Source organism: Geotrypetes seraphini, chromosome 1 (genome assembly GCF_902459505.1).
Source record: "Geotrypetes seraphini chromosome 1, aGeoSer1.1, whole genome shotgun sequence".
Classification (NCBI taxonomy): domain Eukaryota; kingdom Metazoa; phylum Chordata; class Amphibia; order Gymnophiona; family Dermophiidae; genus Geotrypetes; species Geotrypetes seraphini.
This window is the reverse complement of record NC_047084.1, coordinates 70377523-70404044: the sequence shown is the minus strand read 5'-3', so window position 1 is coordinate 70404044 and position 26522 is coordinate 70377523. Positions and strand designations below refer to the sequence as shown.

Sequence of the window (26522 nt, the reverse complement as noted above, 5' to 3'; positions counted from 1 at the left end):
ATTGCTCATGCCAGTGGCGTTGGGGTAGTCTGGGAAGTTGAAGTTTCCTAGGATCTGTGGGAGAGGAAAAGTTTGGTGATGAAGCTGAGGAGAGTTTCTAGAGCATCTGCTGGAGTGCTCTGTAAAGTAGGATGAATGTGACTTTCTCTTGTGGGGTTGATCGTGAAGGCAAGGGCTTCTAGTGTGGAGAGGGTCATAGAGTCTATTAGTTTGGGGGACGTGATGGTCTTGATGATGGCTGTTACTCCGCCTCCCTTGCCAGAAGTGTGGGAGCAGCCTAAGGCTTGATAGTCTGGGGGCATAGTTCACCCAGCGATACCCAGTTATTGTCGTAGAGCCAGGTCTCTGTGATCATAAGAATGTCTATTGTCGAAGAGAAGGTCATGGAGGGTGGTGGTTAGGTTGGTGCCTGATCTGGCGTTGATGAGGGTCAGTATGGGTGGGTTATATTTTGTGTTAGGGGTGGCAGGTGGGATGGGAATGAGATTTAGGGGATTTCTGGAACAGTGGTTTTTGTGTTGGGAGCCTAGGTCACCATATTTGCCTTGGCCTATGATGATTAGCATAGTGAAGCAGATAGTAGCAAATAGAGCTGGGTTGACTGGTGCGTGGAGGTGGTTGTATGAAGGATGCCACTGTGTGTGGGTGGTCCATGGTGGGAATGAGGACAGGGGGGTGACTGGGAGCATGTTGCTTTGGCCTCTAGGCTTGGTCCCTTGATCCACGCGAAGGGCCACACAAAGGGAAGGGAGGCCCTCCTGGAAGTCGGCCCTTAAAAGGGCTGAAGAGGGGGCTGGAAGGAGCCCGATGAAGAAGTTGGCGGGGCTTCCTGTGGAAGAAACTAGCTGAGAGTAGGATCTGGTGCAGTGAGGGGAAATGAATTGGCTTTTCTTCCCCCTCACTGTTCTGGATTTCTGAGCACTCTGTGGACCTCTGAGCCCCTAAAAAGGGCTGAAAAGAGGGCTGGAAGGAGCCTGATGAAAAAGTGGCTGGGGCTTCCCGCTAAAGAAACCGTCATTTACTATGTTACTATCCCCCTCCTTTACTAACACGTAGCACGGGTTTTAGTGCCAGCAATGACGGTAACTGCTCCGACCCTTCTTATAACCCGTGCTACATGTTAGTAAAGGATGGGGTATGTTATAGTAAACCTTCGGAAATTCCTCTTTTACTGCAGCTAAAAAATCCGTATGTGTTGTGAAAATACACACACACATTATGACATCTGAAAATCCATTGACATTCATTCATCTCACCTGTGTAACCTTTCTTTTACTCACGTGGATTCTGACTAAAGGTTGTTTGTTTGTTTTTTTAAAGTATATGTACATATTGTATATATGTTTAAATGAGTCTTATGTGCCCTTATACGAAATCTTAGCACGTTATTGGAATTAGTGCATGCTAAATACTAAGAAGTCCATAGATATAAAAAGGGACCCTAAGTATTTTAGCTAAATATTCATATGTTTCAATGTGCTAACTGTGTATGTGTGTATTTAAGATTCTATACAAGAAGAATTACAGAAACCCAGAGACCCTAACATGGTATCAACTCCTGCTTCTGAAGTTCTAATACCTTCCCCTTCTGAAAAACCTTGTGAACCTGGATCATTGGAGTGGGTATATGTAAATGAACTAATTCCTGAGGTAAAAAAATGTATCTTTGATCCTAATACATTGGAGAATATTAAACATTAAGGGGAAAAACTCCTGCCTGGTTACATTGCAGTGAGTAAGATTTTTTAGCAGCATTTAAGAAGCTGGTGCTGTTGAAAATCTGGTAAAACCACCACTGCACCATCCAGTTAGAGCCAGGGTAGTACAAGGGCAGAGTCAGAACAGAATTGAGAATTACTTGGTTAAGTGGTGATTTTCAGCTAACTAACTAGGTAAGGGCCCAGATAAATCTAGGACAGTTTAATGGCTGTCCAAACTTTATCCAGCCAATTATCTTGGCACCAGGATGAATATTGGTCAGGACTGGATAACTTCCGGCAGCCACTTATATTATGATCCAGGTACAGGGTTATGAAACCCTGTACCTGGATTAGTCCCAGCATTGAACATCTAGGTCATAAGCCCCTTGTGTCAGCATCTTTAAATTCACTGACCTCGCTGAAAATCAAGGGAGGGTAGGGTAATATTTTATTGTATACAGTGGAACGTTGATTATCCGAACTTCAATTATCCGGATGTCCAATTATCCGGACCGGTGATGGCGTCAGTTTAAATTCAGAAGTACATACTAGAGACAGGTTATTAAAGCTTCTCTCTCAAAATAAGAAAATTAAAATGTAGGCAAAGTGAAAAAGAGTTGTTTTGTCATTAAAAGACAAAACGGACATTGTGGAAAAGTTAAAAAAAAAGGAATGTCCAGAAAAACATTAGCAGAAGAATATGGTTTTGGAACATCAACAATATCTGACAAAAAAGGTCAAAGTGATGCTATTGTCAACTACGTTTCAGTTCTTGAAAAAGAGGAAAGGAGTTCCAGAAAAACTATGAAAAGGTCAACTAATGAGCAGGTAGATAAAGCTCTATATCTATGGTTTTTGCAAAAAAGATCATTGGGCTATACAATATCTGGGCCTATTTTAGCTGAAAAGGCAATGTTTTTCAATCAGCAACTTCATGGAGAGTCTGAATTCAAAGTCAGCACTGGGTGTGGCTTTGAAATTTTAAACACCGCCATGGAATCAGGCATATTGAAATTCTTGGTGAAAAACTTTTCGCAAACTTACCAGCAGCTAATGACTTTCTTGTCCAATTTAATGACATCAAAATCTATGATCCTGATTGTGTTTATAATACAGAAGAAATGGGTCTGAATTGGAAATAACTGTATTGGAAATAACAGTAAATCACACTGTTGGTGGGGGGGAAATGCAACTGGAAGTTGTAAGTTGGAGCTATTGCTAATTGGTAAATCTAAAAACACTTGTGCTTTCAAAAATGTACATAAGCTCCCACTGTTATAGAGAAGCCAAAAGAAAGCCTGGATGAATTGTGAAATTCTCCTTGACTGGTATAACAACTGCTTCATACCAGAAGTGAAAAGATTCCAACTTCATACAGGAAAAGAAGAAAACGTAGTTTTATTGTTGGACAATGCACCATCACATCCTATGGCTGAAAGCTTAGAACAAGAGAATGGTGGATTCAAAGTAAACATAAGAACATAAGCAGTGCCTCTACTGGGTCAGACCAGAGGTCCATCACGCCCAGCAGTCCGCTCACGTGGCAGCCCATCAGGTTCAGGACCTGTATAGTAATCCTCTATCTATACCCCTCTATCCCCTTTTCCTTCATGAAATCATCTAATCCTTCTTGAACCCCAATACTGTACTCTGACCTATCACAACATCTGGAAGCGCATTCCAGGAGTCCACCACACTTTGGGTGAAGAACTTCCTAGCATTGGTTCTGAATCTGTCCCTTCTTAACTTTTCCGAATGCCCTCTCGTTTTTGTAGTATTCGAAATTTTGAAGAATCTGTCCCTCTCCACGTTCTCTATGCCCTTCGTGATCTTGTAATTCTCTATCATGTTCCCTCTAAGCCTCCGCTTCTCTAGGGAAAAGAGCCCCAGTTTCTCTAGTCCTTCAGCATATGAAAGGTTTTCCGTACCTTTTATCAATCTCATCGCTCTTTTCTGTACCCTCTCGAGTATCGCCATATCTTTCTTAAGGTACGGCGACCAATATTGGATGCAATACTCCAGATGCTGGCGCATCATCACCCAATATAACGGCAGGATAACTTCCTTCGTTCTGGTTGTAATACCTTTCTTGATTATACCTAGCATTCTATTCGCCTTCTTAAAGGCTGCTGCGCACTGTGCTCACGGCTTCATTGTTTTGTCCACCAGTACCCCTAAGTCCCTCTCTAGGCTACTTTTACCCATTACCGCTCTCCCATCGTATAGCTGTACATCAGGTTTCTGTTTCCTATATGCAAGACTTTACATTTCTCCACGTTAAAGTTCATCTGCCATTTATTCGCCCCCTCTCTCAGTTTGTTCAGGTCCCTTTGTAAATCTTTGCAGTCCTCTTTAGTCCTAACTCCACTAAATAGTTTGGTGTCTGCGAATTTTATAACTTCGCACTTCGTCCATATTTCTAGATCATTTATGAATATATTGAACAGCAGCGACCTGAGCACTGACCCCTGCGGAACTCCACTCGTGACCCTTCTCCAGTCTGAGTATTGGCCCTTCACTCCCACCCTCTGCTTTCTTCCCGCCAACCAATTTTTGTACATCTCCTTCCACCCCATGGTTCTTCAGTTTTCGTAGTAGGCGTTCATGGGGTACCTTGTCAAAGGCTTTTTGAAAATCCAAGTATATGATGTCAATGGAGTCCCCCATCCCCAACCCATGAAAAGGGGCACACACTTGACCTCATCAGCTTCCTCGACCTCACCGCCCACAAAACTCTAGCCGGCGATGCTTGCTGGGATCATGTACCCTGGTCTGATCACCTCTTAGGGACCTTCTGTCTCCCCATCTTCAAGTCGCCTTTTGGGGCCCCGCCCCGCACTCCCAGTTCCATCACCTTCCGCAAAAAAATTACGAACGACCTGTTCTGGAATAAATTTCTCAACCTATTCTCCTCCATTCCTCAGCCTGCAGACCCAGAATCCTACTGGCATAATTGGGTCACACTTTCCCAGTCCACTTACCATTCCCTCGCCCCTCTTTCCACCAAAACCATCTCCTACTCCCGTAAGGCCCCTTGGTTTCTCCCCTATCACAGAGAACTAAAACAGAAATGTCGAGCTCTGGAGCGCAAATGGAGAAAATCTAAATCCCCTATCGACAGGCAGTCCTGGAGGGCCAACATCAAGTTCTACAATACAGTTCTGAAAAAAGCAAGACAGAACTTCTACGGAGATAAAATCACCAGATCCAACAACCAGAGCAGTACTCTATTCAATATCTGGCGTTCCTTAACTTCCAAAAAAGGCTCCACCTCAGTCCCCTCCTCCCCCTCAGCTGGTGTTCTGGTGAAATTCTTCAACGATAAGATCACCACCTTGAGATCCCCCTTCCCGCCCACAGTCTCCTACAACTCCCTGGTGCCCACCGACTCCATTTCTACCCCAACGACCTCCTATCCCATCCCAGTGGACAGATCCTGGTCCATCTTTGAGCTCGTATCGGAATCCTCGGTCCTCAAATTTTGCCTCAAACTGAAATCCTGCAACTGCTCCTTAGACCCATTCCCCTCCTACCTATATGAGAAAATTCCCGCACAGGCCATCTCTTCTATCACCGAACTCATCAACTCCACCTTACGCTCGGGCCTTTTCTCCCCAGAAATGGGTCATATTGCCCTGACCCCTCTACTGAAAAAATCTGACCTAGACCCCTCCACACCATCCAGCTATCACCCAATAGCAAATATCCCTCTATTAACCAAGTTACTCGAGTCCATCATTGCTACCCAACTCGCATCTTATTTACAGAGATTTTCTATCCTCTTACCTTACCAATATGGATTTTGTCCCAATTTCAGCACCGAATCCCTACTGACCTCCTTAATCTCTAAGGTCCAGTTACTCCACTCTCGAAACAAGTTTGCCGTCCTCCTTCAATTTGACCTTTCCGCTGCTTTTGATGTTGTTCACCATGACATCCTAGTCTACCAACTCTCCGAGATAGGCATCAACTCCACAGTCTTAGACTGGTTCTCTAAATTCTTACTCTCTCGCTCTTACACCGTCAACATGAATGGCACCTCATCCGCCCCCTGGCAACCAACGTGTGGAGTCCCGCAAGGCTCACCTCTCTCTCCTATCCTGTTTAACATCTATATGTCCTCCCTTAAACTCCTCCACCTATCACCCCTAGAAACAATTTACACTTACGCTGACAATATCCTAGTCCTCCTCGAGACCGACCCAAACCTTACCAACCTCTCGGAGAACATATCCTCCTGTATAACGAACCTCCAGTCCTGGGCCCATACTGTCAAAATGAAATTGAACGAGTCCAAAACTAAACTACTTTGGCTCGGCCCTAAACTTGACCAACTCCCCACCTCCATCTCCCTGTCCTCTGGCTCCACTCTGCAGCTGGAGTCCTCAAGCAATGTTCTGGGCATCATCATCAACTCCACTTTATCTTTCAACGACCATCTCAATTCCTTGGCAAAAAAATGCTATTTCAGCCTTCACATGCTGAGGAAAGTAAGATCCTATTTCCATCAAAACCACTTTACTGTTCTCGTCCAATCTATCATCCTGTCCAGATTGGACTACTACAACTCAATCTACCTAAGCCTTACCAAGAAAAGCCTTCATAGACTTCAGCGGATCCAGAATGCCGCGGCCAAGCTCATCTTTGCAAAAAGTAAATTCGACCATGTCTCACCGCTCCTGTCCAAGCTCCACTGGCTTCCGATTATCGCCAGGGTCCACTTTAAATGCGCCTGTCTAACTTTCAAAATCTTCCATGGCATCCTCCCTCCCTTCATCCCACTCTCCTGGAACTCCTTAAACCTTAATACCACCAGACCCACTCACAAACTTAAATTATCCTTTCCTTCGTTAAAAGGTATTTCCCGTGCAGGAAAACTAGGGACCTCCCTCCTCTTCAGACTCCCTGAACTCTGGAACAACCTTACCTCCCCCCTCCGGACCCTGAGCTCTCTCCAACTCTTCCGCAAACATCTGAAAACCTGGCTGTTTTCAAAAATGTAATACTTACCCATCTTTGGCATCGTAAGCCCCAATCACTCTTTCTCTATACCCTTACTCTATACACATTAACCTTCATGGAGTTCCTTTCTCTCTCAACTCCTGTAAACCGTGCCAAGCTCTACGATCGTGGAGATGATGCGGTATATAAACCTAAAGTTTAGTTTAGTTTAATTCCTTCGAAGAAGTACAATAAGTTCGTTAGGCACGATCTTCCCTTGCAGAAGCCATGTTGGCTTGTTTTCACCAGTTTATTCCTTTCTAGATGCTCATCGATGCTGTCTTTTATCAGCGCTTCCGCCATCTTCCCTGGAACTGAAGTCAGACTTACCAATCTGTAGTTCCCCAGGTCAACTCTCAATCCTTTTTTAAAGATAGGCGTAACATTAGCTATCTTCCAATCCTCCGGGATCACGCCTTTTTTCAGGGATTGATTACAAACCTGCTGTAGTAGTTCCGCTATTTCTTCCTTTAGTTCTTTCAATACCCTAGGGTGGATTCTGTCCAGGCCCGGAGATTTGTCAGTTTTTAATCTATCTATCTGCTTATGTACATCTTCAAGGCTTACCTCCATGGATGTTAATTTTTCTGCTTGATCTCCTTTGAAGATCTTTTCAGGTTCTGTCACATTGGATGTGTCCTCTCTTTTAAATACTGATGAAAAGTGTTTAGTCTATCCGCCACTTCTTTTTCCTCCTTCACCACTCCCTTCCTATCTCCTTCATCCAGCAGTCCCACCTCTTCCCTTGCCGGCTCCTTCCCTTTAACATATCTGAAGAACGGTTTGAAATTTTGTGCTTCCTCCAAATGTGACATCTGTAATGCAGCCAATGGATCAAGGAGTTATCGTTTCCTTGAAACGACTTTAAACTAAAACTTAAATTTATATACCGGGTCATCTGCATAAAAATGGAGCTCAACTCGGTTGACAGGAAACAATTGTTACAGAAACTTCTATTGGCTGATATTGATGATGAATGTGGTATGATCCAATTCATAAAAGAACTAAATATAAAATATTGTTAATACATGGTTGCTGGGGCTTGGAAATCAGTTTAAAATCAAACCCTAAAAAATGCATGGAATAAATCAGAAAGATATGGTGATGGAGAAGAAGATGATGTCCTTAAAAACATCACAGAGGATATTCTACAGGTTCCTGGCTGCTCTGCTTGTAATGTGAGAAAGTCAGCGAATGGATATGCAGTGACGCTAATGATACAGTGTATCAGGTCATAACAGATGATGAAATTGTGGAATTAGTACAAGACAAGGAACAAGAGGCATAAGAAACTGATGATGGCCAGCAGGTTATTGCTGATGTGGGACCAACACATGCAGAAGCCTTTGAATGTTTCAATACAGCAATGACTTGGCTAGAAAAGCAGGAAGAGAGCAGTGTGATCCAGCTTCTTTGTCTGAAAAGCTTATGTGATCTTGCAGCACAAAGACACATTGCGGAAGAAGTCAGGGAGCTCGAGGAATTCATTGAAGAAGCCTACAGGAGGAGGGTGAAAGAGAACGAACTGCAGAGGAAAGAGGAAGTTACACTAACATGGAAGGGAGAACAAGAGAAAGATGACTCCAAAGAAGATGCCCACAGAGGAAAACTGCAGGAAGGGGAAGAAAGGGCTAGTTGATGCCCAGAAGAAGAAGCAGCGAAGCATTCCGAGGACATAGACCTGCGAAAGAAGGGAAAGTCTGCGATTCTAGTGGGAGACTCAATCCTAAGGCATGTGGACAGCCACAAAGCAGGTGGGACAGAGGATCGACTAGTGTCCTGTCTCCCAGGAGCGAGAACAAAGGACATCATCGACAACATTGGAAAGATCCTAGAAGGAGCAGAGACGGAAGAGACTACAGTAATGATCCACATCGGGACAAATGATGTCAGCAGGAGAGACTACAGAAGAAGCACACTGATAGAACAGTTCAAGATTCTGGGAAGGATGTTGAAGATGAGGACTCAGAAGATAGCGTTCTCAGAGATCCTACCAGTACCGAGGGCAGATGTGAAGAGGCAGACGGAACTACAATCAATAAATGCATGGATGAGGAGATGGTGTGGAGAAGAGGGATTCTACTTCGTGAGGAACTGGACAATGTTTTGGGGCAAGAGCAAGCTCTTCAGGAGAGATGGACTGCACCTGAGCATGGCGGGAACTAGACTTCTAGCAAACAACGTCAGGAGAGGAATAGAACAGGCTTTAAACTGAAAAGAAGGGGAAAGCCGACAGTCAACCAAGTGTCGACGATTCAGAAAAAGGTAGAAACATAGAAACATAGAAAGATGACGGCAGAAAAGGGCTATAGCCCATCAAGTCTGCCCACACCATTTACCTACCCTCTTAAGTCTACTGACCCCCTGAAGTATAATTGTAATTATACTGTCACTCTACTGACCCGCTCATTCAAGTCCTAGTGACCCTATCCCTTGGCATGACCTCGTAAGGATCCCACATAGGCATCCCATTTGTTCTTGAAGTCTGGGATGCTGCGTGCCTCGACCACCTGCACTGGAAGCTTGTTCCATTGCTCAATCACTCTCTCCGTGAAGAAGTACTTCCTGGCGTCTCCACGAAACTTCCCTCCCCTGAGCTTGAGCGGATGTCCTCTTGTGGTCGAGGGTCCCTTGAGAAGAAAGATATCATCTTCCACCTCGACCCGTCCCGTGATGTACTTAAATGTCTCAATCATGTCTCCCCTCTCCCTACGCTCTTTGAGAGTGTAGAGCTGCAATTTGCTCAGTCTTTCTTCTTACGGGAGACCCTTTAGCCCCGAGACCATCCTGGTGGCCATCCGCTGATCCTGCAAAGATACTAAGGGGGAAAAATGCTGGGAAGAAACAACGGGCAAAACACAGGAGTTGACTAACCCAGAAGAGGAGGATAAAAGGACTGTAGCACAAGAGAAGAAAATAAAGATCGAAGCACAGGGAAAGGAAATGAAGACAAAAAAATACCAGGACTTAAGTTGCATATATACCAATGCAAGGAGCCTGAGAAACAAAATGGGGGAATAAGAAGTCATGGCCAAAACTGAGAACATAGACATCATTGGGGGTCTCCAAAACATGGTGGAATGAAGAAAACAAATGGGATACAGCACTGCCGGGGTACAAACTCTATCGCCAGGACAGGTCAAGTCAGAAAGGAGGTGGAATAGCCTTATTCATAAAAGAAAGCATACACTCGACCAGAGTGGACACAGCAGCGACGACCAACAAATTGGAATCGCTATGGGTTAAAATACCAGGAAGGAAAGGGCCTGAGATAAAGATGGGCCTGTACTATCATCCACCTGGGCAAGCCGAAGCTATCGATGCAGAAATGGAAGCCGAGATAAAGCGAGAATGCAAAAGTGATAACATGATTAATATGGGAGATTTCAACTATCCCAGGATAGACTGGAGTCTTGGAAGCTCAAAATGCGCTAAGGAGACAGGATTCCTGGAGGCTACACAGGATTGCTTCATGGAGTAGCTTGTCAGAGAACCGACGAGAGGGAATGCCACTCTGGATCTAATCCTTAATGGGCTAAGAGGACCTGCAAAGGAAGTGGAAGTAATGGGAACGTTGGGAAACAGCGATCACAATATGATCAAGTTCAAAGTTGAAGTAGGAATATCGAAGGGAAAGAGAACCATAGCGACAACTTTTAACTTCAAGAAAGGAAACTACGAAGCGATGAGAGTAATGGTAAGGAAGAAACTTAGGAACACCTCAAAGAAATGGCAGACGGTAGAGCAAGCCTGGTCTTTATTCAAGGACACAGTGAGCGAGGCACAAAAACTGTATATCCCCAGATTCAGAAAAGGGTGCAAAAAGAGTCGAACAAAAGACCTGGCGTGGATAACTAAAGAAGTGAAGAAAGCGATAAGTGATAAGAAGAATTTATTCAGGAAATGGAAAAGGGGTAAAACTGAGGAGAACTGGAAAAAGCACAGGAAATATCAAACAGAATTTCACCTTGTAGTTAGAAAAGCCAAAAGAAAATATGAAGAGAGGCTAGCCAGGGAAGCATGAAATTTTAAACCGTTCTTCAAATATGTTAAAGGGAAGCAGCCGGCTAGGGAGGAGGTGGGACCGCTGGATGACGGAGACAGGAAGGGAGTGGTGAAGGAGGAGAAAGAAGTGGCAGAAAGACTAAACATGTTCTTTTCGTCTGTATTTACAAAAGAGGACACATCCAACATCCCGGAACCTGAGCAAATCTTCAAAGTCGACGGCACAGTGCGCAGCGGCAGCTAAGAGAGCGAATAGAATGCTAGCTATAATCAAGAGGGGTATTACAACCAGAACGAAAGAAGTTATCCTGCCGTTGCATCAAGTGATAGTGAGTCCACATCTGGAGTAGTGCGTCCAATAATGGTCACCGTACCTTAAGAAGGATATGGCGATACTCGAGAGGGTTCAGAGGAGAGCGACACGTTTGATAAAAGGTATGGAAAACCTTTCATACGCTGAGAGTTTGGAGAATCTGGGGCTCTTTTCCCTGGAGAAGAGAAGACTTAGAGGAGATATGATAGAGACCTACAAGATCATGAAGTGCATAGAGAAAGTGGAGAGGGACAAATTCTTCAATCTTTCGAAAACTTCAATCTTTCGAGAACGAGAGGGCATTCGGAAAAGTTGAAAAGGAACAGATTCAAAACAAGTGCTAGGAAATTTTTCTTCACCCAACGGGTGGTGGACACCTGGAATGCGCTTCCAGAGGGCGTGATAGGACAGAGTACAGTATTGGGGTTCAAGAAGGGATTGGACAATTTTCTGAAGGAAAAGGGGATAGAGGGGTATAGATAGAGGATTACTACACAGGTCCTGGATCTGTTGGGCTGCTGCGTGAGCGGACTGCTGGGCACGATGGACCTCTGGTCTGACCCAGTAGAGGCACTGCTTATGTTCTTATGATACTGGAAGGGGTGAGGGAAATAGGTGGCAAGCTGTAGGTAGACACAATGAAAGAGGGAAATTGAAGACTGAATAGTAAGAAATAATTTAGACAGAGGCAGAAAATAAATTGAGAAGAATGAGCAGGGAAGAACAGGAGAAAGAGAGCGGAGAGAGAGATGCCAGAGCAGGGAGGAAGGAGAGGAGACAGATACCAGACCTGGGAGGAGGAAAGGAGGAAGGACACAGATACCAGATCTGAGGGGAAGAAAAGAGGAGAGACAGAGATGCTAAAATCTGCTGAGAGGGAGGGAAAGATGGAAGGGAAGAAGACAGATGCCACACCATGGGGGGAGAGGAGAGAAATAGATGGATGTCAGATCAATGGAGGAGGGGAGGAGGGAGAGATGGAAGGGAAATTTAGACAGTTTCTGGAAGAGGCATAGAAAGAGAACAGATGCCATATGGAAGAGGCAGAAAGAGGGCAGACATTTTCATCATTTTCTTTGAGGTGCACTGTTGTTGAGCATTGTCTACACCATTAGGCGGGGAGATTGCTGGCAAGTTCTGAGACAGAAGGAACAGCGGTGGATTTATCTATTGTAATCTGTCCACTCTTCAGGTTTGAATAACCGGATTGAGTGTCCGGCATTTTTTGAATGAGAACAGATCCCTAATGGCCGATAAGGTATTAGAGGAGTCTGTTGCATAAGTGCTTGGTGGCATTCTGAGACCTCAGCACCATTAGCTCCAGTGAATTGGACTTTATTTTTATTTATTTATGCAGGAGGAAAGAAAAGGCCAGGGCTTATCCTATTAGGTAAATTTGTCGAATAAGTGGGTTTTTAGTGCTTTTCTGAATGAGTGGTAAGACAGGATGTTTAGGAGAAGGCCACTTAGGGAATTGTTCCAGATTCCTGTTTGAAAGGATAGTGTTCTGTCAAGGAATTTCTTATAGTGGCATCCCCTTGGTGTTGGGAATGTGAATAGTAATGTTTTGCGGGAGAGGCGGGGGTTTATCCTGTAAGATGAAGTGACAGGAGGTAAGTGGGAGTTGTGCCAATAATGTCTTGTAGCATATGCAGCCGAATTTGAAGATGATTCTGGCCTCGATTGGTAGCCACTGAAGTTTCTTGAAGTAAGGGGTGATATGGTCAGATATTTTCAGGCCAAAGATCAGTCATACCACCATGTTTATGCTCAAAACTTGGATGCTGTTTCAGTGAGAACTGACCCCTGATGCAGCTTGGTGAAACGGAGACTTCTCCATCAGGTGTTTCAGCTTGCACTACCTCTGGAGTACTGTTTGAAGCAGTGGCGTCATGTGGACTCTGGTTGGGCAGCAAGTGCAACTAAGTGGACTGTTTCTTACCATTTGTGTAGCATTTGAACTGGGTATTTTTTCATCTGGAAGTGGACTTACATGTTTAATTCTGATGTGCTTATGCCAATGTTTCTGAAATTGGCAAGTTTTTCTCTCTGACTGCTATTGTGCCTCAAATGATATTTGATACTATTTATATGATATTCATTCAAGGCCTAGAGGATTTCATCTTGGATGTTATCTTGAGGAGTGGAGGCGTTTTTTAACCAATAAAGCCAAACTGAAGTTTTTCTCCACTTCTAGAATTTTTTCCAGAGATACATGTTATATTGAGGGGATGGGGGTGGGCTTGTAGTGTAGAAGAATTTGCCCGTGGTACCATATAGGGCATGTGTGTGTTTGAGTGATTTCGATGACTCCAACATTGACTGGATAAATATTACATCGGGGAAAGCTAGGGAGGTAAAATACCAAAATGTCATAAATGACTACTTCTTGGAGCAAATGGTCCAGGAACCAACATGAGGGGGTGCTATTTTAGATTTTGTCCTTAGTGGAATGCGAGGAATAGTACAGGAGTTACTGTGTTGGGTCCACTGGGAAACAATGATCATAACATGATCAATCTGAGCGGATACTGGGAGTGATGCTGCAAAAGAAATCTACTGTATCGGCATTTAATTTTCAAAAGGGTGACTATGATAAAATAAGGAAAATGGTTAAAAAGAAGCTAAAAGGATCAGTTGCAAAAGTTAGGACTGTAAACCAGGCATGGGTGTTATTTAAAAATGCCATCCTGGAAGCCCAGGCCAGATATATTCAATGTATCAGCAAAGGCGGAAAGAAGAGGAAATGAGAGCTGGCATGGTTAAAAGGTGAAGTGAAAAAGGTTATTAGAGCTAAAAAAAACCCCGTCCTTTAAAGAATGAAAAAATGATCTGAATGAAGAAAATAAGAGATACAAGCACCACAAGTAAGATGCAAACCATTGATTTAAAAAAGCTAAGAAAGAATATGAAGAGAAATTTGCAAAAGAGGCAAAAGCTCATAACAATTTTTTTAGGTATATCATAATCAGAAACCCATCCGTCCAACTTATTGTAAGTTTGGAGGGGGGGGTGTTGGGGGTGAGGGGGGTTGTGGGGTTAGGGGGGCCGTTGGGGGAGTGACTGGGGGTGAGGGGGCAGTTGCGGGGAGGGTACGCCATGGGCAGGAGGGCCTGAGACCCTCCTGCCTGTATTTTAGAGGGGGTCACGAGGGGTTGGGCTCCCTCCTGCCGGTATTGTGTCAGATGGGGGGGGTCGCAGGGCTCGTGCCTCAGCAGGAGGGGTTGGGCTCCCTCCTGCCAGTATTGGCCATCTCTCCTGCCAAGATCGTTACCCCCCCCGAACTGCCACGAAACGTGGCAGGAGAAATTGGGCATCTCTCCTGCTGTGATTCACAGCAGTTTGGGGGGAAGGATCGCAATTGAGGCAGGGGAGATGAGGCATCTCTCCTGCCACGATAATTGTGGTGGGAGTGGGCAGGTTGCCAGGGCTTATGAGCTGATTGCGGCAGCCGCGATCAGCTCAGCGGCCCTTTTTTGGAACTTATACCTGCTAAAGTTATTGGTTATACTTGCTGTACGACTAAGTCTAGATTGGCCCACCTCCCATCCACCTCCTGCCCTTTCCCCTCTAAAAACACCTCTTTTCACTTTAGGCGTTTAGAGGCAGGGTAAAGGTGTAAGCTGGTTTTAGATATATCAAACCAACTTTGATTATCGGTACTTGGACGATCTGGCTTTTTGATCATCCAAGTACCGATTTAGGCCACTTTTTGAACTTTTTTTTTTTTTTTTTTTAAATTATGAGCCCTATAGCATCTGCCATAATGAACTTTTCTCCAAAACTTAGAGTTCAGATCAGGGACCGGGAGAATATCCGTGCTGCTAAGTACTGAGCAGATGCGGCCAGAATTTCATAGGACTTTTATTACCTCTGCTGCTTCAGGGCAATTTATATCACATGCTTTATCTACAAATATTCCCAAAGGTGTAAACTGTATGTAAGAATAGTTACAAAGCTACAATGCTGCATATATTTAAGTATAACCTATTGGTGTAATTTAAAAATAATTTATAGTTACAATTGATTTTGAATATATTAGCAAGAATCAGTACTACTCACTAATGGGATTTTTTTGCTATTGATTTGAGTTTGTCTTTTGGACCACTAGGTCAGACACTAGATTGTCTTATTGCTGTTTGCATTATTTTTTTGTGTGACATGGCACAGTGGGTTAAGTTTTACGGCTGACTTCATCAGTTCAGTGTTAGATTCTTCACCAGTATTACGTTGGGAGCAAACAAATATGGATAACAAATTACATTGGGATGAATTAACTGTATTGTTAAAAAGATACATCAGAGCAGAACTGCACGGAGCTACTTTGACTGAATATTGTAAGAAGGAGTATGTTCCAAGAGGTCTTAGAATCTATAAATAGCCAAAATTGTTTAATGAAGATACTGAATTTAATAAACAATGGATTGCTATTCTGAACAAATGTTTTTTAGACCTGATGGTATTAATTAAAGATCAACCCAGAAAAGCTATTATGACTATAAAAATTGAAATATAGGACATAAGAACATAAGAATTGCCGCTGCTGGTTAAGACCAGTGGTCCATTATGCCCCGCAGTCCGATCACACGGCAGCCCTCTGGTCAAAGACCAGCACCCTAACTGAGACTAGCCCTACCTGCGTACGCTCGTGTTCACCAGGAACTTGTCTAACTTTGTCTTGAATCTCTGGAGGGTGTTTTCCCCTATGACAAACTCTGGAACAGCGCTCCAGTTTTCTACCACTCTCTGGTTGAAGAAGAACTTCCTTACGTTTATAAGAAAACTATCCCCTTTCAACTTTAGAGAGTGCCCTCTCGTTTTCCCTACCTTGGAGAGTTTGAACAACCTGTCCTTATCTACTAAGTCTATCCCTTTCAGTACCTTGAATGTTTCGATCATGTCTACTCTCAATCTCCTCTGTTCGAGAGAGAAGAGGCCCAGTTTCTCTAATCTTACACTGTATGGCAGCTCCTCCAACCCCTTAACCATCTTAGTCGCTCTTCTCTGCACCCTTTCGAGTAGTACCGTGTCCTTCTTCATGTACGGTGACCAGTGCTGTACGCAGTACTCCAGGTGAGGGCACACCATGGCCCGGTACAGTGGCATGATAACCTTCTCCGATCTGTTCGTGATCCCCTTCTTTATCATTCCTAGCATTCTGTTTGCCCTTTTCGCAGCTGCCACACATTGTGTGGACGGCTTCATTGACTTGTCGATCAGAACTCCCAAGTCCCTTTCCTGGGAGGTCTCTCCAAGTACCGCCCCGGACATCCTGTATTTGTACATGAAATTTTGTTACCGACATGCATCACTTTACATTTATCCATGTTGAACCTCGTCTGCCATGTCGATGCCTGTTCCTCGAGCTTGATTATGTCACGTTGCAGATCTTCACAATCCCCCTGCGTCATCACTACTCTGAATAGCTTTGCATAGTCCGCAAATTTAATCACCTCGCTCGTTGCACCTATGTCCAGATCGTTTATAAAGATGTTAAAGAGCACGGGTCCAAGCACCGAGCCCTGCGGCACCCCACTAGTGATGTTCTTCCAGTCCGAGTATTGTCCATTTACCTCCACTCTGTTTCCTATGCTCCAGCCAGTTTTTAATCCACATGAGGACAAATTGAAGCAACTAAAACAAAATTCTACCGAAAATGAATTTAAACAACATCAAGATGATACTCAGAAAGACAAGTTTAAAAAATTTTAAAGAGATGAGGACGATTATGTCAACCAGAGAATATGCCCATGGTTAAGTTTTAAAGGACAAGAAAAAACTACCAATGAGAAAAAGGTCACATTTTATAAGACATCTGAATCATCCAGTGTAAGCCTTAGCTCAGATGATGATTTTTTAGGATCAAGACCCCGATATCAATGAAAAAACAGATGGAGAAGAGGAAATGGACGGGGTCATGGACAGAACCAGAGACCACAAACCAGATCACAAATTTATCTGACCATCAATTGACAGCAAGTGAACAGAAAATATTACATAAAGGGCTAGCATTTGTTCCGTCTAAAATAACCGACCATTTCCAAACAAGAGTTGAAGTAGAGAAATTCCTTTGGCTACTACGAATTAAAATGTTTTTTTGCAAACATAGATTCTGATGCAGTTGATGATACATCCATAGTTACCCCAAAATCAACCTGGATCCCCACAACTCCAATTGACCCAGTTCTGGAAACGTTCTATAAATTGGTATTGCTTGATTTGGGAAGACACATGGATACAACATATAAAAGATGGGATAACATATCTAAAGAAGATAGAGCCGCTTTGGTATCTCTTCTAAATGATAAAAATCTAATAATTAGGTGTGCAGATAAGGGTGGGGCCATTGTGCTATTAAATAAAGATACTGTATTTATCTAAAAGAAGGTAGGAGACAATTGATTAGTGAAGAGTATGAAATACTCACTGCAGACCCCACTAACAATATACAGATCAAGATCAATAAAATTACTAATGATGCATTAGAGAAAGGGTATCTCACTTAAAAAGAATTTTGTTTCTTAAACGTAATGAATCCGAAGACTCCAATATTCTATCTACTCTCAAAAGTCCACAAGTCGTTGGAGAATCCCCTGGGAGACCAATTGTATCTAATAAAGGGGCATTGCTTGAAGCACTATCGATATATGTGGATAAATTTCTTCAAACCTTTCTTCAAGCCTTATATTGGTGACAATTGGACATTTGTTCCTTGTACACCATTATTCCACAGGATGAAGCTTTGACGATCTTACATGAAACCCTGGATAAAAGAATACACCTACATGCAGTCCCTACAGAATTTATTATAGAAATAGCATCAATAGCAACGAAGTAAAGCTTTTTCATGTTTGAGAGTAATATCTTTCATCAAAAAACAGGGGTAGCCATGGGTATAACCATGTCCCCAATTGTAGCCAATCTATTCATGGCGGTTGTACCCTTACGCACACAGACACTCATAACATTGACAGACTCTAGTGTATGCAACGTATATGTCATCTATTATAGTGTATATATATATATATGAAGGGAATTTTTTTTTTTTTTTTTTAAAGTAAAATTATGGAATCTCTCATGGCACACCCGGAATCTCTTCAGGGCATACCACTGTGCCTTAGCACACAGTTTGAGAGACACTGGCTTAGATAAACAACATGACTTTTTTTTCTCTAAGACTTTTGATCATTGACCTCATAAAGAGAGGGAGGAGAGGGGGGACTTTAGGAGATATCTTGCTCAAAGGGAACAAAGATAGATTTTTCGTTTGCAATCCCTGATCCCAAAGGGCTTAAACAAAAATTTGGAATGGCTGCATATTTTTATTTTTTTTAATAAAATCTTTATTCATTTTACAACTTACAACAAGTGAATCAAGAAATAACATTTGAACTTAAAAACATCACTTGATATTCTATTACAGTCATCTTAAATTAATGAAATTTATCTATCCTCCCTCCCCACCCTATCATTTCATATACATTCACTTATATTATACAATATACTTTTTTTTTTGTTCATCCAAATCTTTAATAAAGAATCAGAACCCCTCCCAACCCTACCCCCTCATTATCAATTCTATTATTAAGGGGAAAATGTTATTTATTCATTACAATAATCAGCCAATGGCCCCCAAACATCCTGAAATTTACTAAAATGTCCATTCTGTGTGGCTAATGCTCTTTCAATCTTATAAATATGGCACAAAGAATTCCACCAGAAACTATAGTTTAATCTACTCCAATTCTTCCAGTTAAATGTAATATGTTGAATGGCGACTCCAGTCATAATTAGCAAAAGTCTGTTATTTTTTGAGAATATTTGACTCTTTGCCCTCATTGACATACCAAATAAAATAGTATCATATGTTAGGGCTACTGGATTCTCTAACAAACATTTTATTTGGCCCCATATTGATTTCCAGAAAGCCAAACTAAATGGACAATCCTATATAATAAAACCCTAGCCGCGCATGCGCACTCTTAACTGTGTGCTTCCGTGATCCGTAGGTCTGTGGCCGCAGGAGTGCGCATGCGCGAGTCCCCAGCCTTACTTCTTCCCAGCACCTACACTCGCCGGCAGGACTGGCCGCCAGTGCTGGACTCCTTGCTCTTCACAATATTCGACTCCTCTCACCAGCCGCACCAGCTTTGGAGAAGGTTTCCGATGCTGGTGGGGATCGAGAGGAGCCGCGGCGACACCTCACAGGGTGGGAAGCGCCGACAAAACATTCCAGCCACTACGTTCTTCGCGGTCCCGACTCCAAACCTGCCGATTCCAGCAGCGTGTGCAGCACTCTACACATGCTGCTTCGGGGCCTTCTACTGCCCTGATTTGCTCTGCCGCATCTATGATGATAAAAAAATCTCCCAAGCCCCAAGAAGGAAACTGAGATCAGGGGGAGAGACTGCCTGTAGTGCCGAGGAAAGACCACGTCACCTAAACTATATATATGAATTTTTATAGAGAGCCCTCAGTCACACAGCCCTCCTCCGGACCCCCGGAGTTAACGGCTGCCACTGGCTTACACCCAGAAAGGTGTCAACTGTGAAACATCCCCGGGCTCTCTGTGAATTTTAGTGCTAAATAACACAAAAGTGCTAAAGAGTGCAAACAAAATCAAAACACACTCACTACAGGTAGTCTCTACCCCTGATCCAAGGGGGCTAACAAGAAAGTTCAAGTGTCCAATTTTAACCAAATAATGCCAAAAGAAGGTACTTAGCTTCTCTGAAAAAGCAGCCAGCAAATCACCAAACGTCCTACGGGACTCCGTTTCGGGGGAGCACTCCCCCTTCTTCAGGAACGACTGACGCTGAGCAGAAGCCTCGGAATCATCAGGCTACAGCAGTTTGGCAGTAGAAGAAAATGGCCATTTTCTTCTACTGCCAAACTGCTGTAGCCTGATGGTTCTGTTAAAGAAGCACTAGTAAGATGACTCCAATCCCCCATCGTTATGCAAGGCTCAGGAGTTCAGACCTCTGTTGCAGAGGCAATACCATGCCTGGCATCCTGATGAAATGAAAACCTTGTCTGTTGTTGCTGTGGTTACTCCGAACTAATATTCGAAATCCTGTAAAGTACTTTCAAAAATAGCAAAGCGGTGTCTTCTGATTTCGAAAGCTCTCAATTGTTTTTCCCTGTAAAACGTATTCCATACGCCCACCTCCGTTCAGCTTTTCAACTTTAATAACGGAGTTCACCTTTCAAGAGGGCTCTGGGATTTCTATGAAGTTTTGTGCTTTCACCTGCTTTTTCTCTTCCTCTTCCTTGATTTGATTTTCCATTTTTCCCAGCTCCACTTGCCTCTGTAGTGAGGAGGTGTGAACACGTGTAAAACATAAGAACATAAGACAATCATTGTCTGCCAGGCATTTCGTACTGCGCTGATGAAGCCGTACTTCAAGTCAGAGATCCTGCAACTCAGATTCTTTTTCTAATTCAATATACTTCCTTTTTCTTCCTTAGTGGTGTGGCACAATTCCAGGCTTCAGTTCCAAGTCTGGAATACTCATTTGTTACATTCTATAAACCATGGAAACCAGCTAATTTGCATAAATCTTGAGCATTCATTTAAGTATTCTAAATAGAATTTTATCTATTAACACCTTGCATCACGGATGGTTATAGCAGTTAATTCAAAAAATATTCCATCCTTCATTCTTTCAAATTCCCTACATAAAAATCCCATCTTCGTTTAAATAAATCCTTAAAAATTAATCAAATAAATAAGTTATTAAAAGTGAGTGCAATTAAATCCTTTTTTCATGCAGTCATCGGTTGTTCACATGAATCTAAAAGGACCTTTAACTTTTCAGGATCCTCAAAACTCATTGTCTTATTGGCATAAGTAACCCTCATTATAGCAGGGTACAGCAATCCATATTTGGCCCCTAGATATCTCATTTGTGGCTGCAGTTCTAGTAATTTTTTCCTTTTATCCGCGGTGGCCTTAGTGAAATCCGGCACTATATGAATTTTTGAATCTTGACATTTCAAGTTTTTATTTTCTTTTGCAAGCCGTATAATTTCCATGACTTGCTGATGTCTTAAAAGTTTAAAAATAAGTGAACGTGGCCCCAGTTGTTTACCTGTTTTCCTTGTAGGGATCCTGTGAGCCCTCTCAAATTCTAATGGATACTTTGTCGTGAGAGGCAGGATCTTTGGGAGAAAGTTTTCTAGGAAGGAGATTGTATTATTTTTTTCAACTCTTTCTGGGAGCCCAATTATTCTTAAATTGTTCCTTTTCCCCCTGTTAATACAATCTTCAAGCTCTCTTGAGAGAGTGTCCACTTTCTCCCTATATGATTTGCATAACCGTATTTCAGATTCATGTGCTGCCGTTCTCTTTTCCATCTAATCTATTTTAACTTCGATCTGCTCCATGCATAATGTGAGGTTTAAAACTTCATCCTTCACCTCTTGCAGCTTTTGAGTATTGTTCAAAACTATTTCTTTAATTAGTTTCATCTCTGCTAAAATGTCGCCGCTATCCTCTTTCGGCAACGGCACTTTCGAAGGAGTCGCCGGTTCTGTCTTTGATCTTTTTGCACTCCCCGATCCTGTACCAGCCACTTCATTCTTCATCTGTTTGCTTGATGCAATTTTTAAAACTAATCTAATTACCACTGAAAAAACCCCAATTCAATAGCTTAAATCTTCTTTCAAAAAGCCTGTAATTGCGGAGCTTAGTCTTCACCTGACCATCCGGCTGCGCCTCCAAGCCACGCCCCCGGCTGCATTATTATTACTAAAAACTTTTATTAATACATTTTGACCTCTAAGACACATGCCATGATTTTTTAAGATCATTGTACTAAATCTCTTAAATCACTTTTTGTGTTGCTTAGTAGAGCCCATTATGAGTCTGGTTTGGTTCCTTTCTTTCTTTATTAATTACGGTAGCTGTGAAGAATACTTTTTGGATAGTGTTTTAAATGTTTTATGAATAAACGCTTTTGAATAATGGCTGCACCAATCGGAAAGCAGTAAATGATGTCATAATAAGAACACTTAAAAAGCCGCCGTCGCCAATATGTCACTGTCTGAATACCCCAGCAATTGGAGTTAATTTAAGAAGTATAAGATTAGCAATTATGCAGCATTGTAGTGTGAACTATTCTTACATTTAACAGTTTACACCTTTGGGAATATTTGCAGATAAAATGTGCAATGTAATTTGCCCTGAAGCAGCAGAGGTAATAAAAGTCAAGCAAAATGCTGACTGCTTCAGCTCAGTTCTTAGTAGCAAGGATATTCTCCCGGTCCCCATTCTGAATTCTTAAGTTTCAGAGAACAGTTCATTAAGGCAGATGCTATTTGTGCAAGTGGGTGACCGGAGCAGACTGAAATATCTTACCAAAGAGATAAGTCCACTTGTTAAATGCTATACTTTTCTCTGTTTGATTTGCTACTATATAGCTGATTAAATGAGCAGTGCTGATTTTACTCCAGTAGTTTGAGAATAGCATATAAAAAATTAAAAAGAAAAATAATAAGAAAAATAGAGAAAATAAAGAGAAAAAGCAGATGAACAAAAGGTTTTTTTTCCAAAGACTATATGTATGAGCCATAGTAGGCAATTTTGGCTGATTTGTTTGACACGTATCAGTTGTGCAGTTGGCTCTTTACTCTGAGGCCTTTTTCCCCATTGATATACATTTAAATATATTTAAGTATAACCTACTGGTATAATTTAAAAATAATTTATAGTTACAATTAATTTTGAATATATTAGCAAGAAACAATAGTGGGATTGCTAGTGGGATTTTTTTGCTATTGTTTTCAGTTTCCCACTTAAGTAAGTATTCATGAAATTTATTTCATGTATATTTTTATAATGGCATAATTACTGGGAACTACGTGCATTCTTTTCATTATGAGTATTCTGCTGAACTTTCACTTTGGAAAGTACCCTGGGAAATCTATGTGCAGATATTTACATCTATTTGGTGTGCATATTTTTTCTGATGAAAAATGAATTCCTAATTTTTCAAGCCCAAAAGTATGCATGCACTTGTAAGCTTTGCCCCATTCTTTGCCTCATGAAAGCCCTCTTAACCTGTGACTTATGTTACATGTCTACAGTTGTACCTAGAATGGACCTTTTGATAAAATACATTTCTATAGAAATAGCTTTGAAGGTTACCATTTTACTGTCTCAAAGATTAAAGGAACAATTTTAACCAATAAAATATATGCATACTTTCACTTTGAAACATTCTGTGGGTACAGAATATCAACAAACTTTAGCACCTGCTTTGTGCAGGTACATTGCTATGAAAAATAGCACAAAATAAAAAGTAATCTATATGTTACTTTCCTCCCCTGTTCTAAATATACCCAACACACTTATGTTCACTAAATGCAGCTAAAAATATACACATTGTCAAGCAATGCATATATATATTTAGCCATACACCTAAATGGCTTGTAAAGTTGTTTTTCTCAGAAGAACTAAAAGATTTAAGAAGTTTTTGTAATGTCATGATGATTCAATATTTAGATTATTTACATTCAAAAGGAATGAAGCTTTGCACTAAACTTAAAAACGATGATGTTGGACAAAATATCAATATACATTCAGTGAACTTTGGAAAATCCTTTAAGGATATATGTATTCAATTAACAGGAAATACCACAATATTTAGTACCATATTGGAAAACTGTAGAAGATACTTATGTAAGCACCATTAAAACTATACTAAGAAATCTGAGAGAAGAACGTCTACATGTGATCCATCATCTTTATGATACAAAGTAAGTGAACATTAGAAACGGAGATTACATGTAAAAAGTGAATGTTATCTGGCTAATATTTAGCAGTCTTGGTAAGTGGTTATTTAAACCCAGGTTGTTGTGCTAAAAAAATCCAGATATTTGGCACCACTGGATACAGTCCAGCATTGAATATTGAGATAGAATGGTGATCAGTGCTGCTATCCAGATTACATTTGAATACTGTGCCCTTTATTTCTGTGTATATGTTTACTTTGAACTTTCTGTGTGTAAAGAGTAGCAATGAGCATTTCTTGTACAATCCTACTTTGCAATCCTACTTTATTTCTTGTACAATCCTACTTTATTTCGGAACCAGTGGGTTATTTCTATCTACCTGCCAGGACTTTGTAGGAAGCCTCAAACTTCAAACCCTCCTTCTTCTCTTACCTCATCACTGTTTCTGTAACCACAGTCTTTCTTCCTGTAGGAGCTTGTCTTTTCTGCTAGTGTTTTATTTCATGTAATTTCAGTCTTTATATTCACAGTTTTTGCCTCGTGCTGCGGAGGTTCCCTGCGGGGACAACTTCAACTGTGGGCGATCACAGACCTTTGGGAAAAGTTTGCTTTGCAGGGTTCCCTGCTTGTCAGTAAGCCCTCTGAACAACCTGTACATCAGTTTGGGGCTCAGGACCATTCCCTTGGGAGCTAGTTCACCCCAGGTTCATCTGCTAGTGGGTTGAGTGCAGGCTGCGTGGTTCCGTGGAGGTGCACCCAGGATCAGACTGTGTTCCTCGACCAGGTGTGCCGCACGGTGTGTCCAAGGGTGGCAGAGGTAACCAGCCATGAACATCAAGCCAATGTGGCAGTCAGAAGATTCAAAGTTCAGCTTTCCAGCAAGTTGAGGCAGAGGATCTCCCTGTGAGCTGTTCAGCTCTATCTGCAGTGTTTTCCTGTCAGCACATGTTTCTGTGAGTTCCAGCTAACAGCTTGAATCAGAGATTTTGGGGATCTTTAAAAAGGGTATTTTAGATGGTTTCCCTCCATGCCCTACTCCCCCCCCCCATCCCTAAAATCCTATTTTTGAGGGTTTTCTGTGCTATTTTTAGTCAAAAGAGGCCCTCAAGGGCCATCTTGGATTTTTCCAGATTTGATTTTAAAGTTATTTTTTTTATACTTGCCAGCTTCATTTTTGAAAGAAAACAACATAGATGACCTCCCCAGGGCAGGATGTCATGGATTCATGCCTCATTTGTGGTAGATGGCTGTCAGATGTGCAGCCATATTACACGTGTTGCGGCCCATAAGGGGTGAGAGGCTTGCCCTGATTCGGTGCATTTGACCTCCATGAAGGGTCTGACTCCCGTGAAAATGGTGTTGGGGGGCCCTGGGGAGTGTGCAGGCGATGCTACAGCAAAACTCAAGCACATCTCGGGGGATAAATCTGGTAAATTCTCCAAACAGTCCCCAACTGGAGTGCAGAGGTCAGCTCCTGCTGCGGAGGATGGGTTATCCCTGGATTTTGTTGATGTGCTTTATCAAGCATAATTGAATGAAAAAAAAAAGTCTCTTCCTGTCTCCCTTCTGCCGGCTTCCATGCCAGGCACAGGGACCCCTGCGACTGTGGTCCAGGGTCTTTTGCCTTCCTTAGAGGGTGCCGGCAGGTACTGTGACTAGTCAGGTTCCATGCCTGCCATGATCCCTGTAATTCTCCCAAGCAGCCACTGGGGGAGCCCAAGAGCCACACGCTAGAGCAGGGGTGCCCACACTTTTTGGGCTTGCGAGCTATTTTTAAAATGACCAAGTCAAAATGATCTACCAACAATAAAATTTATAAAAACCACGAAGCACACTGTTCGCAGAAAATGTTAATTATCATTTATATTCTGGGGTTTTTTCAAAGAGGTCAAGGCAGATGACACTTCAGTAACAACTATACAAAAATAGACAAATATACCCCCCTCCCTTTTTACTAAGTCGCGATAGCAGTTTTTAGCGCAGGGAGCTGCGCTGAATGCCCCGCGCTGCTCTCAACGCTCATAGGCTCCCTGCACTAAAAACCGCTATTGCAGCTTAGTAAAAGGGGGCCAAAAGCGGTCCAGAGGAGGGCGACGAAAATGATAGGAGGCTTGCGCCAGAAGACGTATGAGGACAGGAAAGGAGGGACACGGGAGATATGATTCAGACGTTCAAATACTTGAAGAGTTCGCTGCAGTGGCGGGAGCTAGGTCGGGCACAATTATAATTTTACGTCCTTGATGTAGCATGGACGCCTTTCCCTTCGCAGCATTTAAGATTTGTAAGGCTTGCTGGAATCGGAGTACCTTGACGACCAGCGGGCGTGGGCGCTTGTTTCCAGGCTGCAGGATGGAAGGAGAGCGGTGAGCGCGCTCGAGCTCTAAGGTAGGGGAGAACTCGATGTCCAGGAACTTCGGGAGCCACGAAGTCAGGAAGGCTAGCATATCATTACCCTCAGCCCCTTATGGCATTCCAAGGATCCGTAAATTAGATCTACGGCTGCGGTTAGCCATATCCTCGAGGTCAGTTGTTAGTTTAGAAATGGCCGCCGAGTTAGCATTTATTGTTGGTAGATCTTTTTCCACGGCAGTGACTCGTTCAGAAAGTGAGTCGAAACGCTGTTGAGATGCAGCTATTTGTGTATGGATTAACTCTAGTTCCCCTCGCATATCTTGTGATATTTCCATGTGCGATTTCATTAGAGATTTAATATTCTGCAATTCTGTAAGGATCGGGTCGATCTCCTCCACAAGGTCTGCAGCGGAGCC

At 42.5% G+C, this 26522-nt stretch overlaps 1 protein-coding gene across 1 annotated transcript in view; it reads left to right on the top strand.

The window, feature by feature from the left end:
* The window catches only part of SPEF2 (sperm flagellar 2), a 544154-nt gene that overhangs the window by 340319 nt on the left and 177313 nt on the right, over positions 1 to 26522 (top strand). Inside the window, exons 18-19 of the mRNA XM_033932867.1 lie at positions 1505 to 1650; positions 23651 to 23778. Of these exons, the coding sequence (XP_033788758.1) occupies positions 1505 to 1650; positions 23651 to 23778 (274 nt within the window). The remainder of the gene's footprint in view (positions 1 to 1504; positions 1651 to 23650; positions 23779 to 26522) is intronic.